This window comes from Bufo bufo, chromosome 3 (assembly GCF_905171765.1).
Source record: "Bufo bufo chromosome 3, aBufBuf1.1, whole genome shotgun sequence".
NCBI classification, from domain to species: Eukaryota; Metazoa; Chordata; class Amphibia; order Anura; family Bufonidae; genus Bufo; species Bufo bufo.
In genome coordinates, this window is record NC_053391.1 from 674962043 (window position 1) to 674989122 (window position 27080).

At 40.5% G+C, this 27080-nt stretch overlaps 1 protein-coding gene across 1 annotated transcript in view; it reads left to right on the top strand.

Moving 5' to 3' along the window:
* SYTL2 (synaptotagmin like 2) overlaps positions 1-27080 on the top strand; it is a 67953-nt gene that overhangs the window by 33175 nt on the left and 7698 nt on the right. The window contains exons 8-14 of the mRNA XM_040426396.1: positions 935-1000; positions 3165-5642; positions 11502-16700; positions 17281-17376; positions 21592-21630; positions 23897-23979; positions 26349-26468. Coding sequence (XP_040282330.1) covers positions 935-1000; positions 3165-5642; positions 11502-16700; positions 17281-17376; positions 21592-21630; positions 23897-23979; positions 26349-26468 — 8081 coding nt within the window. The remainder of the gene's footprint in view (positions 1-934; positions 1001-3164; positions 5643-11501; positions 16701-17280; positions 17377-21591; positions 21631-23896; positions 23980-26348; positions 26469-27080) is intronic.

Sequence of the window (27080 nt, forward strand, 5' to 3'; positions counted from 1 at the left end):
ACGTTTGCTGAATCAAGTTTCATGCCTCAATTCTTCATAAACCGTTTAATGAATTTTTATTTTTTTACTTGTAGATATTACCATTCTGAGTTCTTGTAATATTAATATCTTCTTTTTTAAGGCTTGTCTGGTTTAGAAAAAATATTTTCCAAAATATTATTAGGGTAAACTATTTAATAGAAGGGGAGGGGTCCCACAAGCTACAAAGAGCATGTCCTGCGCTGGAGGACCCAGCATGTCCATGCATTCCATGGTATTTCAAATTCAATTTCAATGGAAAATGTGTAACGCATCCATTCTTGTGTGGTGGAGATGCAGGGAAATGAAACACTTCCTGGTGGGTTTTGCACGTTCACTAGGGAATCATTCTAAGAGTCCATTCACACGTCCAACTGTTTTGCGGTTTGCAAAATTGCATATCTTCAAAACACGGACACCGGCCATGTGGGTTCCACATGGCCGACACTATAATAGAAATGTCTTTTCTTCTCCGTGGATGCGAACAAGAATAGGACATGTTCTATTTTTTTTGCGGGGCCGCGGAACAGAAGTGCGAATGCGGACAGCACACAGTGTGCTGTCCGCATCTTTTGCCGCCCCCATTGAAAATTGCGGAACGGATGCGGACCCATTTTGCGGACGTGTGAATGGACCCTAATAAAAAGGGATTTCCAACGTAGAGAACCCTTTTCAATGACTTATTACTGTAATAGTAACATAGAGGCTTATTTATGAAAAATAGTGGGAAAAGAAGGGGTTACCTTCCACCGCAAACAATACGATTTGGAAATGGACGCTTTGATCTACTAAATCTATCTTCTTTTCTGTCAAGGAAGAAGAAGAAAAATATATACAATTTTTATTTTTTTTATTTAATCTACCAAACGCATATAAAAGTTCCCTCCACTCAAAAAACACTGGTTTTATCTTGTAGGTACAGAAAACATTTACGCTGAAGTGAGGAAACCTTCAAAGTCTACCTCTTCGAATCAAGAAAAAGGTAAACTCCTCTTCTGTCTGTTTTATAATGCCAAAGCATCATAAACCTGATTTTACATGGAACAGCCCTTAAAAAGGTTTTCCACAATTTGCATTCATCAGCTATCCAGTAGACAGGTGATAAATGTCTAACTGCTAAGGAAAGGAAGGGGGGGGGGGGGCTGATGTGCCCCTCCCCCCAACGATCACTAGAATTAATGAGTTTTATTGGAGTGGCAGTCAAGGCATGTGGCCTGCTGCTCCATTCACTGTCCATGGGGCTGACCAAGATGGAGTACAGCACTGTGCTACGGTAGCTCTCTCATTCCCATAGACTTTAAGTGGAGGGAGGGCATGCGTGGGTAACTGCCACTCCATTAAATGCCTCCTCACTGTGGTCTTGCAGTGAGAAGAAAGACTCCCATTCAATTGACCAGTGGAGGTCCCAACGGTCAGATGTTTATGGCCTATCCTGCGGATAGGTGATAATTCTCAATACCGGGATAACCTCCCTGGTGTACCTGTCCAAAGGGATGAGAATAGACCTATAATACGAGGTTCCATATGATGGCCTTCCTTTGACATTCCACAGAACGTTATCATGAACAGGGGTGGTGGGTATTTCATGCCTGCTCAGTATAAGCAGTCTACAATAATTTTGGCAATCCTGGGGTGTCCCTATACACTGGTAAAGGTGGCTGGCCTTTTGACCACCATAGTTCCTAAAGTATATTTGCATCATAGTATAAAAACAATAGGAGGTATAGGGACACAGGAGGGAGTGATAATAATTTAAACTAGGGTTGTTTCGATACCAAAATTTTGATTCAGTTTCGATACCTTTAAAGTATTGCGACACTTGATACCATTCGATACCACGCAAAAAAAAGAAAACTCCAAAAAAAGCCACGTGCATTCCGCGTTTTACGGAACGTCCTATCCAATTTTTTGGGGGGACAAGTTGACTAAAAAAAAAATGTCGAATTGCACGTTCTTTTCTTTTACGGCGTTCACCGCATAGGAGAATTTAAAAATATTTTAATAGTTTGGACTTTTCGGATGTGGTGATATGTAATATGTTTATTTATTGTTTATATATTTTATATGCAAAATTGGGAAAGGGGGTGATTTATACTTAATATTTTTGTGTTTTACTTTTTATTTAATAACTATTTCCCCCCTTAGGGGCTAGAACCTGGGATCTTCTAATCCCTTGTCCTATTCACCCTGATAGAGCTCTATTAGGGTGAATAGGACCTCACACTCTCCCTGCTGCCCTGTGCTCTGTGCACACAGCAGCAGGGAGGTTACCATGGCAGCCTGGGCTTCAGTAGTGTCCTTGCTGCCATGGTAATCGATCGGAGCCCCAGTATTACACTGCTGGGGCTCTAATCAGAAGCTGCCACCACCAATGAGGAGGTGAGGGGACTCTGTGGCCACTGACACCAATGATTTTAATACTGGGGGGTGGGGGCGCACTGCACCAGCAATGATTTTAATACAGGGGAGGGGGGAGGGCGCACTGCGCCACCAATGATTTTAATATTGGGGGGGCTTGGGGGCGGGCGCACTGCACCACCAATGTTTTTAAAATTGGGGAGAGGGCGGGCTCACCAATGATGGTTAACGTTTAATACAAATACAGCCGGTGGCAGAAACACATTGCCGGCACCCGACCTCTGACAGGGAGCTGCGATCAGCGGCGGTTAACCCCTCAGGTGCGGCAAAAGTATCGATTGGGTATCGAAAATTCGATACCTGAAACAACCCTAATTTAAACTGATGCTCTCCCTATTTGTTAAAATTGTCAGAATGTTTGATTTAATGATTTGATGGCAAAAATTATATATTCAAAACATGTAGATAACAGATTTTATGGTTTTAAACGTATTAAGAAAGTTTATGATGGTCTCTCATCCTGGATTATACAGCCTTGACGATCTGTTAATACTGCGTTTTAGTCCCTATACTTGGGAACATGCTGGACCAATGGTATTTTGGGATTATCAGAATTTGCCATATTCCTATTTATTCTGGGCGTATTTCTATTTTGGATGTTTTTGGTTTTGCTGGTCAAAAATCTAATTAATTTATATCTAATCTAGATTATGCGTGAATTCTGTGTGATGCTTGTTATCTTGTAGCCTCTGGAAAAAAAAAAACAGTTAATGTTGGTTTTCCCACAGACTTTGCAATGGAAGATGCTCTCATGGAGCCAAGACTTCTTGACCAAAGAGGCAAGACTGAAAAAACTTACCAAAGAGAAAAATCACTGGAGTTTGGAAAAAGTTATGGTGGAGGTGGTAAAATAAACTATGGATCCAGTGATACCATTATCCAACCAGGACAAGTTTCCACCAATGAAGACATTTTGGCTCCTGAAAAGGCCTCAAATACGCGGTCATCTTATAATGTTTATGAAGATGAACCAAAGCCCAGCAATTATGATGGTGACTATTTCCCAAAGTGGAGACGTCCATATACTTCGGGGAATGAAGATTTATTGGCAGACAGATTTGTTAAACCCTATCCTGAAAATAGAACGAATTCAAAGTATTCACCTGGTGAACACAAAACAGATACTAAATATAAGTCCATGTTTCTTAAAAATACACCTGAAGTTGAAGGTAAAATAGCAGCACCTTCATCCAACTTTCCAGTAGCCCAAACTTTACCATTGTCGTCTAGGCCATTAAGTCCAGATTACCAAACTCGTGAAATAACTTTACGTGACAGTCCAGAAAAAATTGACTTCCCAAAGTCTGCCAACTTCAAAGTAATGTCGTTGAAAGATAGAATTCATGATATGCCAAGTGAACAGCTGTCCAACCCATCCCAGTTTCAGAGCTTAAAGCATTTCTGGAATGTAGAAGACAAAAATTGGTCTAAGGGAGATGTAGCTACATCACCAGAAAAAATCCTTACAGATGTCTCAAAGAGAAACAAGCCCATCCGAGCTGACTTTAAACAAAGAAATTCTAAAGAGATCCCTGTAAGTGACCTCAGTCTCCCCAGTTCATTTGACAGCCTATCTGAGGAGGAACAAACTTCTCAGAAAGTAGCTTCTTGGTTAGCACAGACTCCTTCTGTTTATGGGGCTGAGCAATTGAATGCTGATGAAGATCAAGTCCAACCTGGTGAAGAAGTTATGGAAAACATTGATAAGACGGTGATAAACAGGAAAAACCAAGCTGAAGAGTTTTCAAGTGCCCTTCAGAAACTAACAGATGAAGCTTTAGAAACACCCAAGGTTACAAAACCTGAATATGTGAAGAGTAAAGACGAACAGATTTCTCCTTTTAAGGAGTCGGACTTGTTGGATCAGAAGAAAAATACAACTACATTTTCAGTATCTTCGGCAGAAAAGAAGCTTCCTCCTACAAAGTTTTATGAACGCGTTGTACAAATTAGTAACACACCATCCCCTGCTAAAGAAACAAATACATCCCCTAAACAGTATCCAAAAGAAGAAATTGAAGAAAGTGTAGAGAGAAGTGTTGCACCGGCAAAAACGGCAAATGAGTTCAAAATTGGTTTTCAGAAGCTGATGGAAGAATATGAATCTGTGCCCACCAAATCGGACCGGGAACACCAAGAAGACCCAAACTCAAAAGGTAAGGAGCAACAACTGATTGAAACGGAAGAGATCATAGATAAATCCTTTGTTCCCAAAGGGAATGACCAAGAATTTATTGCAGCACTGAATAGGTTGAAAATTGAAGCCTCCACACCATCTATCGTTGAAGAACAGGATGAGCAACCTGAAACAATATTGATGCAGAACTCGGCGAGTCCTGTGAAGTCTTCATTTCAAATTGGTTTTGAACATCTCATGCCAGCCGAAGGGGATACATATGAATCTCCTCAGAAATCCAGTGTAAATTACACAGTTCAGTCATCTCCACACATTAATGAAGATACAAATGGGATTGAAGAAGTGGTGGAGAAAACATCAGCACCAAGTAGAGTAGATGAAAATGATCTTGGTGCTGCGCTGAAGAAACTAGAGCAGGAAGCAGCTGCCATTGACCCTGGTGAACCAGAGGATAACTATGAAAAGCCAAAAATAACTCCAACTTTGCAAAGTGCAAGGAGCACTTCTGCTGTGCAAAGCTTTGAAATTCCAAGGTCTGATATACAAAACATGGCTCCCTCATCTGACTCCATGGAAAAGAAATTGGCATTCGAAGATCCTCTGTATTCTAACAGAAGCAGAAAGTCATCAGTGGAAGCTAAGGATGCTTATGTGACCAATGCAATTCCTGAAAAAGAAAAACCTAAATATTATTTTTATGGACAAGAAAATCTTCCAGTGGAAGAAAAAAACATAGAAAAGACCATTATTGATACCAAAGAGAGTAATGCGGACTATAAGAACAGATTAATGCATCTGGAAGAAGAAGCAGCAACTTTGTTCCCAGAAGAACTGGAAGATCTATCAGTTGATGACCCACTCCATGTTTCACCGGCTCCGACAAAGGAAGTATTTATTTCAAAGAAAGTGTTTAACAGTGAATCAATGCCAATTGAGCTACCTTCTTCAAGAGGTATGCCAAAGGACCTCAGTCAACCGCAACCCTATGCCTACAAGGAGCTGGCAAATAATCCTCAATCTCCATCTGATCAGTCTGGCTCTTTCACAGGAAGCGCAGGAAATCTGCTATGTGAGATTTTTACTATTATTATTTATCACTTTTATTATTCTTGAGGTTCTCCACCAAATCCTGTTTGTTTTCTTCCGAAATGTGTTGACAGGTACTTATGTCTATATTCCCATTAGGGCATATAAATGTCATTGGGAGGGGGCTCTTACCCAGGACCCCTGTCTATGAGCCAGAGTCGATAGTAGCTAGCAAACGGGGGACACCAAATATGACACCAGTGGACTCAAACTTTTTGTGCGTTACATGGTCATAAATAATAAATTTACCACATGCCCTCTCTGGTAGTAGTCGGGAACCTTTTGTTCTCAAAAAATTATTCACTGACAGAAGGACAAAGAATTAAAAAGTTTAGCAAAATGATGATGTACATCGCAACTAAAATAAGGACTTGTCAAAACATTTGCGAAGGTTAAAAATGTTTTTGGTGTAGAACCTTTTATGTCCAAGAAAAATTATTATAATTTTTTTTTTTAACAAAAACTAGAAAATGATGACTTTTGACTCAGTCTGGTTTAATGGTAATTAGAGAAATATAATGCTTTTTTATTTTATTTTTTTAACAAATCTGTTGAACAGAATTAAAGGAACGCTCCAAGTAAAAATACAGTATACACAGCTATGCCTAGTGCAGGACGTGACTGGGTGGGACATGACAACATTCTGTCAAGCTGTTTGAATCCCAGTGTCTTGTATTTCAGCCTTGGGCTCTGCTCTCCGCATAACATTGTTATTTATTATGCCTGGAGGCTTTCTTTAACTATGTGACAACAGGTGTAACTTGTAGAATACAGAATTTTCCTTTTGGCCTGGTGGGTGGATGTAACATAGTAACATAGTAACATAGTACCATAGTAACATAGTAACATAGTACATAAGGCCGAAAAAAGACATTTGTCCATCCAGTGCGGCCTGTTGTGACATGGTAATCTTGTGTGTGTGTGTGTGTGTGTGTGTGTGTGTGTATATGTATGTTATATATATATATATCTATATCTATATATCTGCTTCGTAGCTACTCTAACATAGTTGACCCCCTGTGTTTTGTACTTACTATGTGTGATGGAACAAAAGCTGTTAGCGCCCCCTGAAGTATGATACAGCCAGTACACTAACATTTAAAAGCCACAGTGAAAAGGAGAAATCTCTACCTGTCGGTGGTCCTGTATTTCCTGTTTCCAGGAAAGTGAAGGCACTAGGTGAGATTAGGCTACTTTCACACTTGCGGCAGAGTGATCAGGCAAGCATTTCCGTCGCTTTAGAAACGGATCCGTCTCTCCAGATGTCGTCCGGAGAAACGGATCCGTTATATATATATATATGACTGTGTAGGATCAGGGCAGCACTCCTTGTAACAAAAAGATGGGTGCCAGCGGTGTGAACACCTTACCAAGGTGTATAGTATAAAACAAGAAGGGACACCGCAGCACATCCGTAGGTGAAAAATAGTGGATCTTTATTCACCCTTGCGACGTTTCAGTCCACTTGCTGGGACTATTATCGATAATAGTCCCAGCAAGTGGACTGAAACGTCGCAAGGGTGAATAAAGATCCACTATTTTTCACCTACGGATGTGCTGCGGTGTCCCTTCTTGTTTTATATATATATATATATATATATATATATATATATATATATTTCACATTTTTACCGGTCTGCGCATGTGCAGACCGGAAGGACTGATCCGGCATTGCGGTATTTTTAATGCCGGATCCAGCACTAATACATTTCAATGTAAATAATGCATTCCGGCAACTGATCCGGAATTTGGGACGGAGATAATACAACAGCATGCTGCGGTATTTCCTCTGTCCAAAACGCCGTTCAGTGACTGAACTGAAGACATCCTGATGCATCCGGATGGATTGCTCTTCATTCAGAATGCATGGGGTGAAACTGATCAGTTCTATTCCGGTACTGAGCCCCTAGGACGGAACTCAGTGCTGGAAAAGAAAAACGCAAGTGTGAAAGTACCCTTAGTTACCTAGGAGCAACTGGTCAGATTAGTATTTTGCTGTTGCATACTATTTTTAAGTATTTTTGTTCTCTATTGCAATTTATTTCTTCTAATATTGTGCCTTTTAATGATTTTTAATGGTAGATGATCCTAAAAAATAAATATTACAGTATGTAATTAGAATTTTTTAACTGCCTTCTGCATTGATGGTGCTCCTCATGGTTGGGCCTCATGCACACGACCGTATGTATTTTGTGGTCTGCAAAAAATACGGATCACATCCGCGTGCATTCCGTATTTTGCGCAATGGAACAGCTGGCCCCTAATAGAACAGTCCAATCCTTGTCCGTAATGCGGACAATAGGACATTTTTTTTTTTTTTTGCAGAACGGACATACAGAAACAGAATGCACACTGAGTACCTTCCGTGTTTTTTTTTGCGGACCCATTGAAATGAATGGTTCCGTATACGGTCCGCAAAAAAAATGGAACGGACTCGGAATAAAAATACATTCGTGTGCATGAGGCCTTACTGAAAGGATGATTGTATTGTAGTACATATTTACAAGATTGTGTCCAAAGTTGTCAGTCGCAAAATCCAAAGGAAATGTATTTCAGACTTATCCACTTGCTTCTCCCAGTGGTTTCCACTAGTAATAATTATACGCTATCCTCAAGAAAGGGGATCTGACTGCTGGGGAAAAACGGGGGTCCTGGAGTCCTCTGAGAATGGAGTGGTGTTACGCTTTCAAGATCACATCTCCATTTATTTCTGTGGAACTGCCAGAAAGGGCACCTAGAACTGTACTTTCCGGTCCCATAAAAGTGAATGGAGTGAATAGAGGACTCCTGATCCCTATAATGCATAGGGGGACATGTGCTGTTAGTGAGAACCCCCCTTTAATTCTATGTAATCGCAACCTCATATTGAAAAGTATATCTTAATTATACATATTTGCATTGGAAAAATTCCTGCTTATTCACAGGATCTGCAATGATTTCTGCCCTGGGAATAAGAAAGTGTATCCGCTTATCCCAAAGTTTATCTTTTAGACCCTGTATAATGAGGTTCCGCAATGTTTTAATACACTTTGTGTTACAGTTCCTCATCATTTTCAAAATGAATGCTTGTTGTCAGTGAATACAACAATTCTATGCAAATTTCTACATTCACTTAGCTGCAGAAGGTTTCACTGCATCAGTGTAGGAAAGAGCAGAATTGCCTGGCTGCTACATTATATCAGTCGGCAGATATGTGGCAAGATAAGTTTTGGGGTGAAAAGAGGTTACCATTTTCTGATGGCAAACAGAGATTTTGACAATGGTGAGAACCTGAGTCTTAGTTTATTTGGATGCGGCTTAACTTTTCATACGACGATTAAAGGGCTTCTGCAGTTAGTTTAAACTGATGATCTATCTTCTGGATAGATAATCGGCATCTCAAAATGTAGAGGAGATAAACCAGTGGCACTACACCGAACCTATAGTTTTTCTGGATGCCGATACCGAGGAGTGATGCCTCACGGTGGTGCTCAGCCTGTAGCAGCAGTAAGTATGCAAAATATCTTCAAACGAAGGAGAAAAACAAAACGAGCGGCACTCACCGATTGTAGAAAGGTACACTTTATTCCATAGCAGGAGGGGGGTGCATAAGGTGCAAACACAGCATTTAAGCTTAAATGCTGTGTTTGCACCTTATGCACCCCCCTCCTGCTATGGAATAAAGTGTACCTTTCTACAATCGGTGAGTGCCGCTCGTTTTGTTTTTCTCCTTCGTTTGAAGAGCTCATCAGCATCTGATTGGCGGGGGTCCGACACCCGGGACCCCTGCCGATCAGCTGTTTGAGAAGGTAGCGGCGCTCCAGGAGCGCTGCGGCCTTCTCGCAGTTTACCGCAGGCCCAGTGACGTCACGACTTGTATCAACTGGCCTGGGCGCCGCTAAGCTCTGTTCACTTGAATGGAGCTTAGCCACTCCTAGGCCAGTTGATACTAGTTGAGACGTCACTGGGCCTGCGGTAAACAGTGAGAAGGCCGCGGCGCTCCTGCAGCGCCGCTGCCTTCTCAAACAGCTGATCACCGGGTGTCTGATCCCCGCCGATCAGATGCTGATGATCTATCCAGAGGTTAAGCTTTATTTACATATGACTAAAAATCCTTTTAATAACTTTAATTTTGGAAATTAAATTAATGTTGCCTATATAACAATTCAGATTTCAGATGCAGGGTTGCAAGTAAGGTTAAGGAATACTAAGAAAATACTTGTCTTTTGTGTATGAACGGCCTTTACATTATTTATCATTTGATATTGGTTCCTTCGAGTTTGTCCATCTCTTCTGTATTTTTTTTCCCCTATTTACTGCTCCAAAGCATGTCCAATAATTTTATTTTATTTTTATAAAGTATTGAAGCAAATTCATAAAAAATATTCTACATTTTTGGGCCATAGCTCCTATACAGATATGTGTTGCTATAGCTACAGACTACAAACAAGCTCTGTGTAGTCTGATTCTAAAGTCACTCTTTTCAATCAGTCCCTGTTTATAGGTCATCAGTATCTGATTGGTGGGGGTCTGACACATTTAGAGCCTACAATAACCCAAAAACCGAACCTCACTCCCCAACTTACTGCAACTTGTACAAAAAAAGAGCAAGGATTTAACAAGGTAAAAAAATCTCATTTTATTAATTATAAATCACATGAACATTACAGGTGGGACTCAAAAGGGACAGAACATGGAGACTGGGCCACAAAAGGGCTCTGCAATGTGGAGAATCACAATGGGGGATAATGTGACCATATACAGCAGGTCTGTTACCTGCTGTATATGGTCACATTATCCCCCATTGTGATTCTCCACATTGCAGAGCCCTTTTGTGGCCCAGTCTCCATGTTCTGTCCCTTTTGAGTCCCACCTGTAATGTTCATGTGATTTATAATTAATAAAATGAGATTTTTTTACCTTGTTAAATCCTTGCTCTTTTTTTTTGTACAAGGGGGTCTGACACATCCCCCTGCCTGGGCAATGTGATGTCATGTCCATCGGTCACATGGCCTGGACCAGGGGTGGGCAACCTGCAGCACTCCAGCTGTTGTGAAACTACAACTCCCTGCATGCATGCATACTTGCTCTGCTTCTCTCAGAAATCTCATAGAAATAAATGAAGCATGCTGGGAATTATAGTTTCACAACAGCCAGGTTGCCCACCCCTGGCAACTCAGTTCTGTTGAAGTGAATGGAGCTCAACTGCGATACCAAGCACAGCCACTACTCCGGGCGCCGATGTGCCTTCTCAAAAAGCTGATTGGTGGGGGTCCTGGGAGTTGGACCCCCACTGATCTGATGCAGATGACCTAAAAAATCTTGGAAAACTCATTTAGATGTATGTTTGCATGACGTATGAGACTGAAGAAAGGAAGTATGGCTACGGGGTCAGAATATACAGTTTATCTGTAGTCTGTAACAATGGAGACACATAGGTTTGCATAGGAGCTGTATATACAAAACAGTACATTTTTAATGAACATAAAAATTGCTGTGATGGAGGACATAGCCTTCATTTTTTAATAAGGGATTAGCCTTCATTTGTATATATTTTGTAGCTTAGAAAATGTATTTTTGTATCTGTACTGTAGCATTTGATCATGCCCTGTTCTTAACAAAGTCAATAGTTTGTATATTATTTTTAATTTCAGTAATTTAAAATAACTCCAGGATTAAAAAAAAAAGATAAAGCTAAAACATAGACCAGTGAACACGTGTTGTGTTTTTTTTTTTTCTTCTACTGTATTTGTGTAAGATTGAATTGTGTGAGGCCCCATTATGAAACTACAGGTCAGGTAGAATAGAAACCGATATTTGTCCAAATTATAGAAAGGCATTTGTTTTCTTTTTTATGTTTCAGATAAGAAGCCAGGCAGTTCCGGAGTATCAAACTCTAAGCAAGGTAAGCCAGCTCTTGCAGGCAGCCCAAGTGACTCCAGTTCATCTAAAGATAAATATACAATTGAGGTCATGAAGGCACAGGATGAGTCCATAAGTAAAGTTCTAGATTGGTTTAGTCGAAGTTCTGGCTCGGTTGATGACCAAATGCCATCTGTGGGTTTGTTGGAGGAATCAAAAACTAGTCCCCAAAAGCTAATTACTAATGCTGACAAATTGGAAGATAAGGCCTCTAGACATGATGTTGATAATTCAGTCCGTGGAAGTGAAGCCACACAACAGATGAATCCCACTCCCCAAATGGCTAGGAATTTGGAATCCAAAGATGACATGAAGACTATGGATGTTGACCAGCCAGAGATTATGAATACAAACTCTTTATCTTCTGTAGAAGATGAATTCGTTCCACCTCATCAGATGCCTTTAAAAGAATCTTTGGAGTTTGGAAAGAGCGGAAGTGGATCTGGAAAAATTTTGCATAGCTCAATCAATGAAGATTCCCTTCAAAAATATCTGCAACATCCTCTGGAAGAATTTGAAAAAGGCAAAGAAAGTTTAACAGAATCCTTGGAGTTTGGAAAGAGTGGAAGTGGATGTGGAAAAATTCTGAGTACCTCAATCAATGACAATCCCCTTCAAGAATATCCACCACTTGATGTGGAAGGAGTATCTGAAACAGACAAAGACAGTTTAACAGAATTATTGGAGTTTGGAAAGAGTGGAAGTGGATGTGGAAAAATTCAGAGTAGTTCAGTCAATGATGATGATTCAATTCAAAAACATCCACACTCTCCTGTGGGTGGAGTATTTGAAAAAGACAATTTGGAAGCTGAAAAGGAAGAGAGTAGTGAATTAAATGAAAAGGTGGCTTCTTTGGATGAGGATGATACAGGAGAAACTCCAGTGGGTAAGCTAATAGAACTAGAGGAGGTTTTGACTCCTACTTTAGAACAAAATGACCAAACTTCCAAAAACATAGAGAAGGATATATCAATCATTCCACTAAGGAGAGTTAGTGATATTAAACTATTGTGGGAAGGGGATAGATCATCTCAAGATGCAACCAAACAGCCAGTCTTAAGTAATACTGAGAATCCTTTAAGTCCAGTCAAATTATCCATTACTCCAAAAAGTGGTTCTATTGACAGTGATTCCCCTCAAGAATATCCACAACTTCCTGTGGGAGGAGTATTTGAAACAGACAAAGAGAGGTTAACAGAATTATTGGAGTTAGGAAAGAGTGGAAGTGGGTGTGGAAAAATTCAGAGTAGTTCAGTCAATGATGATTCAATTCAAAAACATCCACACTCTCCTGTAGGTGGAGTATTTGAAAAAGACAATTTGGAAGCTGAAAAGGAAGAGGGTAGTGAATTAAAGGAAAAGGTGGCTTCTTTGGATGAGGATGATACAGGAGAAACTCCAGTGGGTAAGCTAATAGAACTAGAGGAGGTTTTGACTCCTACTTTAGAACAAAATGACCAAACTTCCAAAAACATAGAGAAGGATATATCAATCATTCCACTAAGGAGAGTTAGTGATATTAAACTATTGTGGGAAGGGGATAGATCATCTCAAGATGCAACCAAACAGCCAGTCTTAAGTAATACTGAGAATCCTTTAAGTCCAGTCAAATTATCCATTACTCCAAAAAGTGGTTCTATTGACAGTGATTCCCCTCAAGAATATCCACAACTTCCTGTGGGAGGAGTATTTGAAACGGACAAAGAGAGGTTAACAGAATTATTGGAGTTAGGAAAGAGTGGAAGTGGGTGTGGAAAAATTCAGAGTAGCTCATCAGTTAATGAGGATTCACTTAAAAAATATCCACAATTTTCCATGGGGGGTGTATTTGAGAGAGACGAAACAAGTTTGGAAGCTGAAAAGGAAGAGGGTAGTGAACTGAAGCATAAGGTGACTTTATTGGATGAGGATGACACTGGAGAAACACCAGTGGGTAAGGTAAAAGACCAAACTAAGTTTTTGATTCCCACTTTAGAACAAAATGAAAACACAAGTTTAAAAAACACAGGTGAGGATGTAGAAATCATTCCACAAACAAGAGCTAGTGATGTTGAACCACTGAGGGAAGGGGACAGCACATCTCAAGATGTAATCATAAATAATGTCAAGCATCCTTTTAGTCCATTTGAATTATCTACTACTCCAAAAAGCGGTTCTTTTGATGGGGATTCCCTTCAAAAAGATCCACAACTTGATGTGGGAGAAGTATCTGAAACAGAAAAAGAAAGTTTAACTGAATTATTGGGATTTGGAAAGAGTGGAAGTGGAGGTGGAAAACTTCAGAGTAGGTCCATAAATGATGATTCCCCTCAAAAATATCCACAACTTTCTGTATTTGAAAATGACAAACGTTTGGAAGCTGAAAAGGAAGAGAGTAGTGTATTGAAGGAAAAGGTGGCTTCTTTGGATGAGGATGATACAAGAGAAACACCAGTGGATAAGGTAAAAGACCAAACTAAGGTTTTGACTCCTACTTTAGAACAAAAAGAAGACCAAAGTTCCAAAAAAACAGAGAAGGATATATCTATAATTCCACAAAGGAGAGTAAGTGATATTAAACTATTGTGGGAAGGGGATAAGCCATCTCAAGATGTAACCAAAAAGCCAGTCTTAAGTGATATAAAACGTCCTTTTAGTCCAGTTGAATCAATTACCCCAAAAAGCGATTCTTTTGACGGCGATTACCAGAATGGTGCAAGCCTTGTGACTTTTAAAAAAGTGATAGTGGAGGATGAAGATGACCCCATATCCCCTATTAATCAACTAAAATCATTTTGGGAAAATGATAAGAACAAAGATACAACGAAAGGTAAACCAGATGGACAGTCCATGGAGAATGATAACTGGACTGAGCACAAAGGGGCACCTATGGCAGATCCAAAGTCAAAATTCAAAACGCGGCACTCAATACAAACTTTATTTGAAACGGATAAATCTACTGACCCAGAGAAAAATCTTCCTGGAAGACATGTTTCACTTGGTGAAAGTGCAAATGAAAGTTTAAAAGATCGCATGAAATCCACATCCTTCCAAAGTTTAAAACATTTCTGGAATACATCAAATAAATCGGACAATAAGTGGAATAATCAAACCCTCCCAGAAAACACCACTAAGCAGTTTGGTTCCAATCCTGACCTAAGAATCAAAGAACCATTCATATTAAAAGCTAAAAGTAGACTAGCAGCAACGAGTTTGCATGATATTAGACAGGACCCATCAGCTGTTTCTCAATTTCAGGCATATAATGCAGAACCTACTTCTAGGAAATTTAGCAGAGGAAATGGTAAAAAGGAAGACCAACAGAAGTCGGTAAACAAAACTGAGATGAATCCTAGTCACACTAGTGGTGGAAATGATAAACCTGAGAAGCCAATAAGATCAGTTGATGTAGTGCTTCAGAAAAGTTTGATACCCTCCAACTATCAGAAATCCTTCAGTACAGTTGCTGATAAGCGTGAAGCCAAAGAAGGTTCTGGCATATCTGATGAAAAGCAAAGGGCACTTACAAAAGTTTTGGAAAATTCAGTTGATCCAAAAAGGATTGCAGAAAGTGAAACTAGCCTAGGGTTGAAAACATTACAGGGTGAGTTATTGGGTAAAAATATTAATTCACCAGATGAAAAGCCCCAGTCCACAACTTTTGAAAATTGTCCCGATGTTCAAAGTGTGTATCGAGATGAAGAAAATGGGGAAATGAATGAGAAGGGTCGAAAAATGCTTCTTGTAAAACAAAATGGATTTGATGTTGGTTCACCTGTACTTTCTAATGTAGCTGAGCCTCTACAGGAAAACAAAGAACTTTCAGAAAATGAGTATTCTACAGGAAAAGATGAAGCATCTGATTTGAGAGAGGTTGTTAATGAGAATATTGAAAAAACTGTCACTCCGCTCAAAAATGACCCTAGTGACTTTGATAGAAAATTACAAAATCTGTACAATGAATCTCTGAATACAGTAGACTTTAAAAATGGAAATCTGACCGCACATGAGTATATGGGCATAGACGAACCTGCCCAAACGTTTAGCAAAGTCCTGGCCGTTTCATCAGGACCCTATAAGGACAATCAGCCTATAATAATCAATATTTCATCCAAAAAGACAGAGATTGGGAATAAGGATACAACCCAGCCTCAGCAGGACAATCTCACTGAAACAAGTTTAATTAGGCATGTATATTCTGATATCCCCACTGCACTTGGTCAAACGGTTGCTCTACCTTCCAGTGACGTCACAAATATAACTTCTGAAGAACTTGCATCTGAACTAAAAGGTTCTTTATCCAGGGAACCTGAAGTAAATGAGATATCATCTGAACCAAACGATAAGTATAATGCTCCTCAACCAGAAAAGCTATGCAAAAAAGAAATTATAGAAAGAATTGAGATGCCGGTTGTCCTACCCAAAACTCGTTCTAGTTATTTTGATGAGAAACTTAAACAACTGTATGAAGAGTTACAAAATTCTCAGCCTAATCTTGAGGAGACTGCAGACAGTGTGGCTGAGTATAATGAGCATGCTGGGGTAAAGAGTGAAGCCAATGTTTATTTGTATTCTAGTGAACCAAAAAAAACATTCCTCAAGTCGTCTACAGTAAATTTGGAGTCTTCTCAGAGCATATCAGCTGATCGGGAGACACTGACTGATGAAAGTGCTCCTTCTGGTTCTCAAGCTCCGGATATTTTGCTGCAGGAAGTAAATGAAACAATTGAGAAAACTGTAGCACCAAAGAGAATATCGAATGCTAAAAGCTTAGAAGAACTTCAAAAAGAGGCCAAGAATGAGGAAGCTGGGGAATTGGTAGGAAATGTCTCTTCTGGTCACATGACCCTTAATGAGTCCATCTCCAAGCTGAATGATCAAGCATTGAGAGGAAACAGCATTTCTGAAACTATTCCTGGAGAAAAAGAAGACCATACGCTAGAGGGAACCGAACCTGCCAGATATGAAAAACATGAAGAAGGAACTCCAGAAACAAGAGTAACCTTCATGTCTGATAGACAGAGTACACCTGTAAAAGAAAAAAACGGATCTTTACGAAGGAGTACATTGGAACTCTATCTGGAAGCACCATATCGAAGAGAAATATCAAAAAGTATAGATTTCAGCACTTTTGAATATATTCCTTCAGATGCCAACAAATGTAGGTTTTATGTCTTTCTCCTTATAGTAGAATTATGTTGTGTTTTGTTACATTTGCTTGTCTGGCGGTAACTTTTACAGTTCTTTTGCAGGACTAATTGTTTGTATTTTGGTTTGTACATTCTGTCTAGTAACTTTTTCTTAAGAATATCGATACAGAGTCCTTGTAATATTGACCATTTTTGCTATCAGTGTATGTTGCCAAGACATTTGATCTAAACTTTTTTTATTTTTATTTTTGGAGGGGGGGGGGGCAACTCGCTATACGGCACGTTAAACTACACTGATTATAGGTTTTCCGCTTAGGGAAACCACAGATCTATGGTTGGTCTGATATGAACTGTGCTGTAACAAGGGGCATGAAAAATATTCTTGGTGAATAAAAAGTTCCCTATAGAAACTATAAATATAATGTACTGTATCTGGTTAAAGTTGCTAGAGAGTGTGAACAAAAAAATGAAAAAGGTTCTTATATTTAATGGCTTTTTTATTTTATTTTTTACAATTCTCTCATGTTAGAGTATAGCAAATTTTATTTTTTTCCTTTTTGTACAGTGCTCACCCACTTTGTTTTACAACAGGTATGGATAACTCAAACCCCGTTTTGAGCGCGCTGAAAAGGAGCACAGCTAAAACGCTTAACAAAGCTGTACTGGAAGTTTCCCCCACAAGTACAAGTGAGGATGTAGCATGTCTGCTGTCTCTTAAGGCCATACTAAACCAGCTAACATGCTCTATATCCGTTACACTAACCGCTCTGTAGAAGTCCAGGTTTCTCATGAAGTGTTCTTCTGAGTCTCCTGACTCTACACTTTGTGATGTCACCAGAGACGTTGGCAATGAAAAGTTTTTATAGGACAAGTATATCGTAAAAGAATGTATTTTCTGTTAAAGCCTTATAGCCGATGCCTCTGGTCACATCTATTAAAACAAAAAAACTTTCAAACTTTGCATGTCAAAAGTCAAAATTTTACTTACAAACATTTCGCATTTTCTCAATGAGTGGCCAAAGTGGATAATAGAACATTTAAGGTTTTGAAAGCTTCCAATATAGTAAGGGTGCCTTAAAAATGGGGACATCGAGCAAGTCCTCTAGATAAAGTCAAAATGTGGGCTCGTTCACACCACCACATGTCCCTTCTTGCAATTTTGCACATCTCGCCCTTTAAACAACCCACTTTTTATGAGCAAATTTGTAATTGATCATCTTTTCCTTTCCATATTGATCGTGCTGGCATGCTAAGCCACAGCCATGGTCATATCCTACGCATGAATTGACCCTAGAATATTAAATTTCAATCTAAGTCTTTATTGAGTTTACAGTTAATTTATTAACCAAAAAGTTTTCCAGGATCGGTATTTATTGAGAAAATGTCTAATGACTTATTTTTGGACCGCATGGCTAATGCTTTTAAAAAGTAACCTTTTGTTCCCCTTTCATTTATTTTCTTACCTTGTAGGAATTATTAACAGGAATATATTTTAACAACATTTGTTTCATACAGCTAAGAGTTGATTTATTTGAGAACGAGAATACGAGATGCTGCCCGGCTCCAAGCCCCGAGTATTTGTTGCATTTAAAGGGAACATGTCATTTTAACAGATCTATCAAAATCAGGACATTGGCATAATACCCTAATTAGTATTATACTACTGGGTACAATTACACCCATTAAATGGCCAAATATGGGCTAATAAGAAAGTTCTTCCTGGTTCTGTAAGGTCACATGGTGTTTCACATGATCTATCTTGGCCAGTCAGCTGCTCTGAAAAGGATCATGTGATGCACCCTGTGACTGAAAGGATCATGTCAATCCACAAAACCAGGAAATACTTTCTTTCAGCCTCATCTCTCCCCCGTTTATCACATTGGGGGATCGTTAATAGATACTATTTAAGTGTAATTGTATCAGTCTATTAGGTGGTCAAACTGATGGTCTCATTTAAAGAGGTCTTTAATAGTGTCAGGATGTCCTTTTTAAGGTGCTCTGTAATTTCTTAAAGGGGTTGTCCACCTTCTGGTTACTGTTGACCAATGTGTATGTGAGATAACTATATGGCACTTCTTAATATAGCCTTTGTTGAAAATCTGCACCATTTTCTAGATTTTATAAGGTATGCTCCCTTTTTTTTTTTTTACAAAGTCTTTTGTGCTGTCCACACAGAGGTCCTGTCCATATAATGGCTGCTTATGAAGGGTCATGTGACCGGGCAAATCACCTCCATGGAATGTCTCCTCCATTCAAACACCATGCACCTGCACTAAACTCCCAATTGTATAAGTAAAGATGGCAGGTGCAGTGTGTTTGAATGGAGGTGGCATCACGTGGAGGTGCTTTGCCTTGTCACATGAGCCTCCATCAGCAGCCATTTTAGGGACAGGAACTTTGCGTGGACAGCACATAAGACCCTGTAAGCAAGGGGCATGCCTTCTGAAACATAGAAAATGGTGCAGATTTTTAACAAGGACTATATTAGTAAGTGCCAATATAATAATCTCACAAACACATTGGACAACAGTAACCAGAAAGTGGCCAACCCCTTTAAATTTGTGTTCATCTGAGGGTAGGTCCTCACACAGCAGATTTTTCCACTGTGGATATTTCTGCAAATCTGTAGTGAACATGCCGAGTTAGCTTCAGACTTGCCATCAATTTGACCCCATTAGGGTACCAGGTTTACAAACAGAATTTTCCGTGTGGCTTTTATTGCACATTTCTCAGGGTTTCTGCACCAAAATCCACATGTGTTACTAGGGGATTTTTATGCACCTTGATGCATTCCTCCCCGCTTATTCTGACACAGCCATCCTCTTTGCATACTTACATTACTTTACAAGATAGGGTCAACACACTCCTCCCCTGCTGCTATCATCTCATATAGCTTATTCTAACACTGCTCACTCCTGTGACACTCTTCCTCTCATACTCCTGTGACACTCTTCCTCTCATACTCCTGTGACACTCTTCCTCTCATACAGCCCTCTCCTCACAAAAATTCTGCTAAGAGGACATAGGTCACTGTCTCCAACATGATCAGCACACTCTTTTCCTGCTGCTGTAAACATTCCCATTATTTAGATTGCTACACAGGCTATATCCATGTTTACTTCACACAACCTTGTCCTCAGTAACGTCACACGAGTGACCAATCCATTGCCCCCCACAAGGTCGGCACACTCCCCTCCTGATGTCATCATGATTCCCATGGGCTTGTTGGCTACAGGATGATCTTTTCTACCCAACTAATGACAAAAACCCTCATCACATGAACACCTGATCTCCTGAACATAATCGAGAGGTATTGGCTTGTCGGGTCTCTGTTTCCCACGAGTTTAGATTCCTCTTTCACCTTTTTGCTGTAACCATTACCACTATTCATATGGCTACAGAGTGTTAGATCCTTGTCCACTACACGCACCCACCCTCGAGAACATAATCACAAGTGGAAATGTCTTCTACAAAAGCAGCACGCTAGCCCATTCTGCTATCAGTCTCGTTATCTGCCCCTGTACTGCTGGTTCCATATGAGCAAGTTCAAAGATGGAAAGCTAAACAAGGTGTCTACCACAAAGTACAGAAGAATAAATACATTGGATGTGTGAGACTAACATGTAGGGCCACCTATGGAACGATGTTCCTGAAAATATCAACGAACTGCTCGAATAGCATTCTTCATATTATTAGCAAAGAATTTCCCTTAAATTGGTTGTGCCATAAAAAAAAATCCTACATTTTTCAAACCAGCACCTGGATCTGAATACTTTTATAATGGCATGTAATTAAAATTTTAGCATAGCCACTGAGCTATTCGATAAAATGTATCTGTATAGCGCCACCTGCTGTTTGTTCTTTTCCTTATTTCTTGTCCATCTCACTGAGGTGGTCGCACATGCTCAGTTTAAATTGTAAACTGTCTTAGGGAAAGAGCCATAGAAATTAGGACACGTTCCCTGTGCTGCCAGCCTGAAATAAAGCTAGCAGAACTGCTGGTGCAATTAATGGGGAGATCTCAGGATCCATGTGAGGTACAGGGCTGGTTCTAACTTTGTTAGAAAGAGATTGTCATTCATTATATGATGTCTGACTTTAATTTTTTAATCATGGCACAACCCCTTTAAGGGAAATGACTAGGCAGGTGGTACAGTTGGTATGCAGGGCAGGAGTAGCAACTGGGGTATATTATTTCAAAGAAAACAAATGGCTGGGTTAGTTTACTTAACGGACGGCAAAGGGTAGTAGGTGGGCTAGAAAGGGAAACTTTGTGAAGACCGCAAACATGACGGTGAGTATATAGGACAAGGAGTAGAGTATTTGCAGGGCAACAGTATGAATTTGACAGACTGGGTATACTGGGCAGAGAAAACCATCAGGCTTCATGGTTTTAAAGGATTGATGGTTCTAGTGGTTGGGCATAATGGTCAGGTTAGCAGCACCACAGCAAGACCAACTGGGTATACAGCACAGGGAGGCGTTGCATAATGGTCTGTGAGACCATACTGGGTTGTCATTGAGGTAGAGACGTGACACAGAGTACACTGCACTTCACCCGCATCATGTTCCACATCACATTCTCCATTCTGGAGTTAATGAAGGATAAGCACTAATGACTTTTCCCACCCAGTCTAAATCACGTATTTCTATTCTGGCCGGGCAAGGTAAGTTTTCGCTCATTACTATTGTAGTCCAGTAAATCTGGATTACAGTAGACATCTTGGTCTTGATGGTTATGGTTAACACATCTGTCATTGGCCTAAAAGTTAAACTAACAACGAGGTTTGTGCTTTTGTGTGTACGATAAACTAATTCTAACATTGTCCCTTCCGGTACTGGCTCGCATCTCACTATAGTTGCTTGTACATTTTTCTCATTCTTTTGCTCTTTCCTGGACAGATCAAAACAACCTGAACAACCAAAAAGCAGACACCCTAGGTAAGAAGACATACTCTGTGAAGATTAGAAATCTGCAGCTTGACCCCTGCATCCTTTAAATGCAAGTAGTAAAAGGTCAGAGCAACTGGACTTTTCTTGAAGACGTTCCGCAAGTTATACAACTAGCTTTCTCCGTTAGGATGGCTTGTGCGAGAAATGTCCAGCAATAAATACTGGTGACTTGATTGTATTTTCATGACTTAAGCGATTTAGGTGTGATTAAACTGCCTCGGGAGAGGTGTTAGAACAGCATTGTAAGTGGCATACAGTAGGTGTTGCAATCCTCCACCTCTATTCAAGCTTGGTTTCTCTAATTTAACACAACCATCTTCTTTCACGCCTTCAGTCCTCCACTGTGTCTAAAATGCTAACGTTTCTCTGCAAATGTGTCCTTTTCCACTTACAATGCTGTTCTAACACCTCTCCCAAGGCAGTTTAATCCGCATAACAGTTTCAGTCATGCAAATGCAATGAACATCTTACCTCGGTGACTGAAGCACGAGTCGCCAGTATTAAATGCCAGACATTTCTCGTACAAACCATTCTAATTGAGAAAGTCAGTCGGATGACTAGCAAAATGTCCTCAAGAAAAAAATATACGGTAAATCCAGTTGCTCTGACTTATTACTACTGATATACCAAGACTTGAATGAATGAAAACCTTCAGACACCCTGCATCCTTTCTTCCCTTCCATTCATTAAAGAACATTTCATACAAAAAATCACTATCAGTAAAGTTGCAGAATTATGAAATGTCTCATTATAATGTTTGTGAAAGTCTGAGCCGGAAAAGTCTTCTGGGCTTTTAATATTGATGACCTATCCTCGGCATAGATTGTCAATATCAGATCGGCGGGGGTCTGCCACCCGGGACCCCTGCCAATCAGCTGTAGGAAGAGACTATGTGAACAGTGGGCATGTGCCGTCTCCAGTCTCTCTTCCTGCTGCTATGTCTATCACCAATATTAAAAGCCCGGAGAACCCCTTTAAAGGGGTAGCAAATGCTACTAGGCTTTAAAGGATAGCATGTAATGGAACTTATGAAACCATTGGGAGGGGGGGCTGGATCTTTGGAACCCCCACCAAAGGGCGAGGGGGGAGGGAGCACGCTTGACTGAGTGCTCTGCTCCTTCTGTTGTGATCAGCTCTCCTTGGAAAGGTGAGCAGAGTGGTCTACAGATCACTAGAAATGATCTGAATCTGTACACCTCCGCTTGTGTCTCCAAGAAGAGCTGAGCAAAGCCAATCACAGCTGAAGGAGCGCGATTAAATTACCTTTAAGGTTCTGCAAGGGCTCAGATACATCAGGGGTTAAAGTGACAAGTGTACTTTGGGAAAACTTTTTTAATATGTCACAGTGACTTTTGATTTGTGGGGTTTCAAATGCTGTGACCCCCGCTGATCTCTAGTGGGAGGAAAGAGAAGTGCTCACATAGCACTCTCTCCCTCCTTGCTGCAGGAGACCAAAATGAGATGGGCCCATAGACTTTCTATTGAGTCCGTATTGCTTCAGTCTCCTACAGTGAGGATGGAAAGCATGCTATGTGAGTGCTTCCCTCTCCTGGCAAGGATCTCTGCGCTCAAATCCCCACCAATCAAAAAATTTGATTACTGATAAAATGTTGTTCATATGAATCCATTAGTTTTATCTTAATGAGTTCCTCACCTGCGAGGGGTTGTCCCTGCTTCTGATAAAGCTTTCCCTCCGCTTGATTGACAGAGCCGGATATCTCTGACCCTGAGAATATCATGCCGACGGCACATGAACTGTCGCTGCTCTGGAAGTAGAGCCTCTGTGTTTTTGCTGGTACTTGAGGTCGTCAGGGTTGGGCGAGATGTCAGAGGAGAGCTTCGTCAGCAGTGGGGACAGGCCCTTGCAGATGAAGAACTCTTATGAATCCATTCGCTCGTTTTTACCTTTGATATGTTGCGATGACATATCAAAACTGTTCCCCAAGTACGGTGCTACTTTACGGCATATGTTAAACACAGCGACAGAAAGCAACGGCGCTTGAATGAAAAGGTTCCTATTCTTTATCTGTAGCCTATGACGTAGAAAGGCTGCGAGTCTCCGCTCACAGACACAATTGCACATATACAAAAGAAAATCGATGTGGAGTATGTCTTTAAAGTGCCTCCACTTCCATTCAAATCTGAATGGCTCGACTGTTCTTACATACGGAGTGATCATTAGGATGAAGACTGTGTAATACGTCAGACAAATCAAAGAATAACCTTTTCTTATTATATTTTTTTTTTTTTTTAGGTCCTACGGAAAACTCATTCCCAGAAAATGCTGAAAAATTTAAGCGGATGAGTCAGTCTGTGCCGGCTTTCCTTCAAGACGATGTAAGTCCTTACATTTAATTCCTGTATCTTTACACCGTTTCTGTACTCTTTTTATATATGGTTAATAGAACCTTACTTTAAATTTAAAGGGGTTGTCTCGTCTCAGAAATTGGTGGCATATCGCTAGGATATGCCACAAATGTCAGATGGGAGCGGCGTACCACGTCCGAGACCCGTGCCTTCCTCTAGAATGGGAACTCCAAAGTGAAAGGTTGTGTACAGCGCATGCTCGCTATTTACTTCTATGGGAGTTTCAAAAATAGTTGAGCTCAGCTCTTTCGGAAAGTCCCATAGAGATGAAAGGAAAAACTTTGGTCGTTTAATGGCCAAAACTGCATGTCGATGACATGATTGGCTGAATTCAGCTGATCCCTTGCCATTGTGCTCTAGCATCGGGGAGTCTGACTCCCTGGTCGGGCAGTTCAGTTGGTGGGATCGTTCATACAAACGATCTCATGGACCACTGATCAGCCGCAGTGCAGCCAATCATTATCTCAAATGTATGTCCAGCTTGGAGGAGCAATATCACTATGCCTTGCAGGCAATGCCATGACTTCTTATATCGAGCCTTAGGTGGTTTGTCTTTTAGGCTAGGGCTACACGACGACATGTGTTGCGCGACAATTTTTATAATGATAGTCTATGGTGTCGCACTGCACCTGCGACCGTAGCAAAAAATCCATCCAAGGTGGATTTTTCTGCGACTGTCATGTCGCAGTGCGACACCGTAGACTATCATTATAAAAATTGTCGCGAGACATCAATGTTGCAGTGTAGTTGTGCACTATGTTTTGCGCGACTTTTTGTCGTCGTGTAGCCCTAGCCTTATAAACTTATCTTCGCTTTGTAAATGTCAGATTTAATGATTGATTTGCTGATTTATATAAAATGACGGTAGACAATCTGATTGACTATGTAACTGCATAACCCTCCCCTTTCCTCCTGGTATATAAGTCTTTGTTGTCACCTAACTGAATGAAGGGCTAACCCCTGATCCTTCATTGTTTCCATTGGCTTTACATATGTCTGTGCATGTATTGCATGTCCTAAAATATAGCCCAGAATACACATACAGTACATTAGATGCACACACAGTTGGACAAAGTGCACTGAATGTAAACCTAAGACCGATATATCGCACGTGTAATCTTCCTATTACTACAGCAATACCTGGAACAACCCCCCTCCATGGGGTACAGTGCATGTCCAGGTCTAATCCATAATATGAATGGTTAAATATGGTCTTATTACAACCACCTGAAACCAGCCTTATGCTCCAATTCAGAGGCTGACCAGCCCCGATCATGTCCGTTCTGACACACCGTATCAAGCCCTTCGCTTGTGGGTGTTCAGATTCTGAAATGTAAATTCTGAATGCTTCCATCCACTGACAGCAGGCAGAGATCCTGAAAAACTCACTCTGGAGGTCCATATACATACATGCATTAACAAAAAGGGTTCTCTGCATTTGCACAGTCCCTACTTGCTAAAAGGGTCCCTTGTCAATAAGCTGATCAGTGTCCTCCTCCTGGACCTCCAGCGATCAGCTATGATCTGTGGAGAACCTGGCAGTGTTTGCTCACCTCCCTGACCAAGGATCCTGAACAGGGACACCACCATTAACATAAACTTCCCTAATCGGGTGTATGAAAATGGGTTTTACTAGCCTATTTTTAAATCATTAATTTCAATAGGCGCTCTTATTACTCGGGAACTATTGAAACAAAAGATAATTTACAAAGAGGACCACCCCCTTTAAAGGGGTTGTCCTGGGATTTGATGGCCTATTTTCAGGATAGGTCACCACCAATATCTGATCAGTGGGGGTTGTAGCCCCAGCACCCCCACCAATCAGCTGTTTGAAGTGCAGTAGCCTTTTCTTAGGCCAGTGATGTCCTGTTAATCGGTGCAATACCAAGCACAGCCACTATATGAGGTATGGCGCTGTGCTTGGTGAGTTGTGACCAGGCCTCGGCAGTGTTGGGAGTTGCACCCCAACTGATCAGATATTGACATAAAATCTAGGACAACCCTTTTAAGGTTTGATTACACAAAGCTGGAAAACCCCTTGAATTATTTAGCAGAATTTGGAGCCACTAATCTACACCATTCTATATAATGAATATATATATATATTACACTTCTTATCGGCCGTTTTACCATAACCTGACACTTAATGCTGCCATACATGGGTCCCAGGTAATCTGCAAGCCTCTGGTCCAGTAGTAAGTGTATAACAGGACGTTGCTGCCTGTGCCTCAGCGACTGGTCCTTTAGGCTCTTCAGTCTGCATGAAGCCACCATGTCTCCTTGTAACCTGTCTTGTTGTTGAATATGTCCAATAACCCTTCACATGTGATGTCTTCTAGACTGATGGCAGAGAGACAGATTCCGCATCAGAAAGCAGTTTTCACATTGGCAGACACAAGAAGAGCCCAAGCTCTCTAACCAATCTTAGTGGCTCGTCTGGCATGGCGTCAATGTCTTCTGTATGTAAAAGTGTAACTCTTGTGCTTCAACTAATCAATGTCTCTGCTTCTGTTATGAATCGTTCATTGTATGTAATAATCAATTAATAGTAATGATAATAATAGACGTGTGGTTAAGTCTAAAAGTGGATCTGATTTGTAGACTGCATCATATTGCATATCATTTTTATGCTCCTCACCCTATGTGAGCCTGAGGTCCCAGATGTGACCCATGAAGAGGTTTCTTAGCAAAGGCAGAGTTCTTCTGCTACTCTAGGATTCATTTAGTGCATGCAAGTTCCCTATTAGTTTAGCTTTGGTACAATATTTTTAATATGTCCTGATTTAAACGTGCCCTTTTTAAAAAAAAATAAAATATTTTTTTATCATAACTGTGAAGGAAGAGTTTTTTTTTTTTTTGGTGCTTCTCGAAAGTCTTTTTCACTGCACAGCGAGATGCATTTCACTCAGAAGCAGGGGGCATATCCCTCCTGTTAAGTCTGCCAGAACTGTACTATGTTTGATTTCAGCTCTGGAGGTCTCAGAAAGGGGGAGATCACACTTGGGCCCCATTCACATGAGTGTATTTTTGCAGATCAGATGCGGACCCACTGATTTCAAAGGGGCATCAAA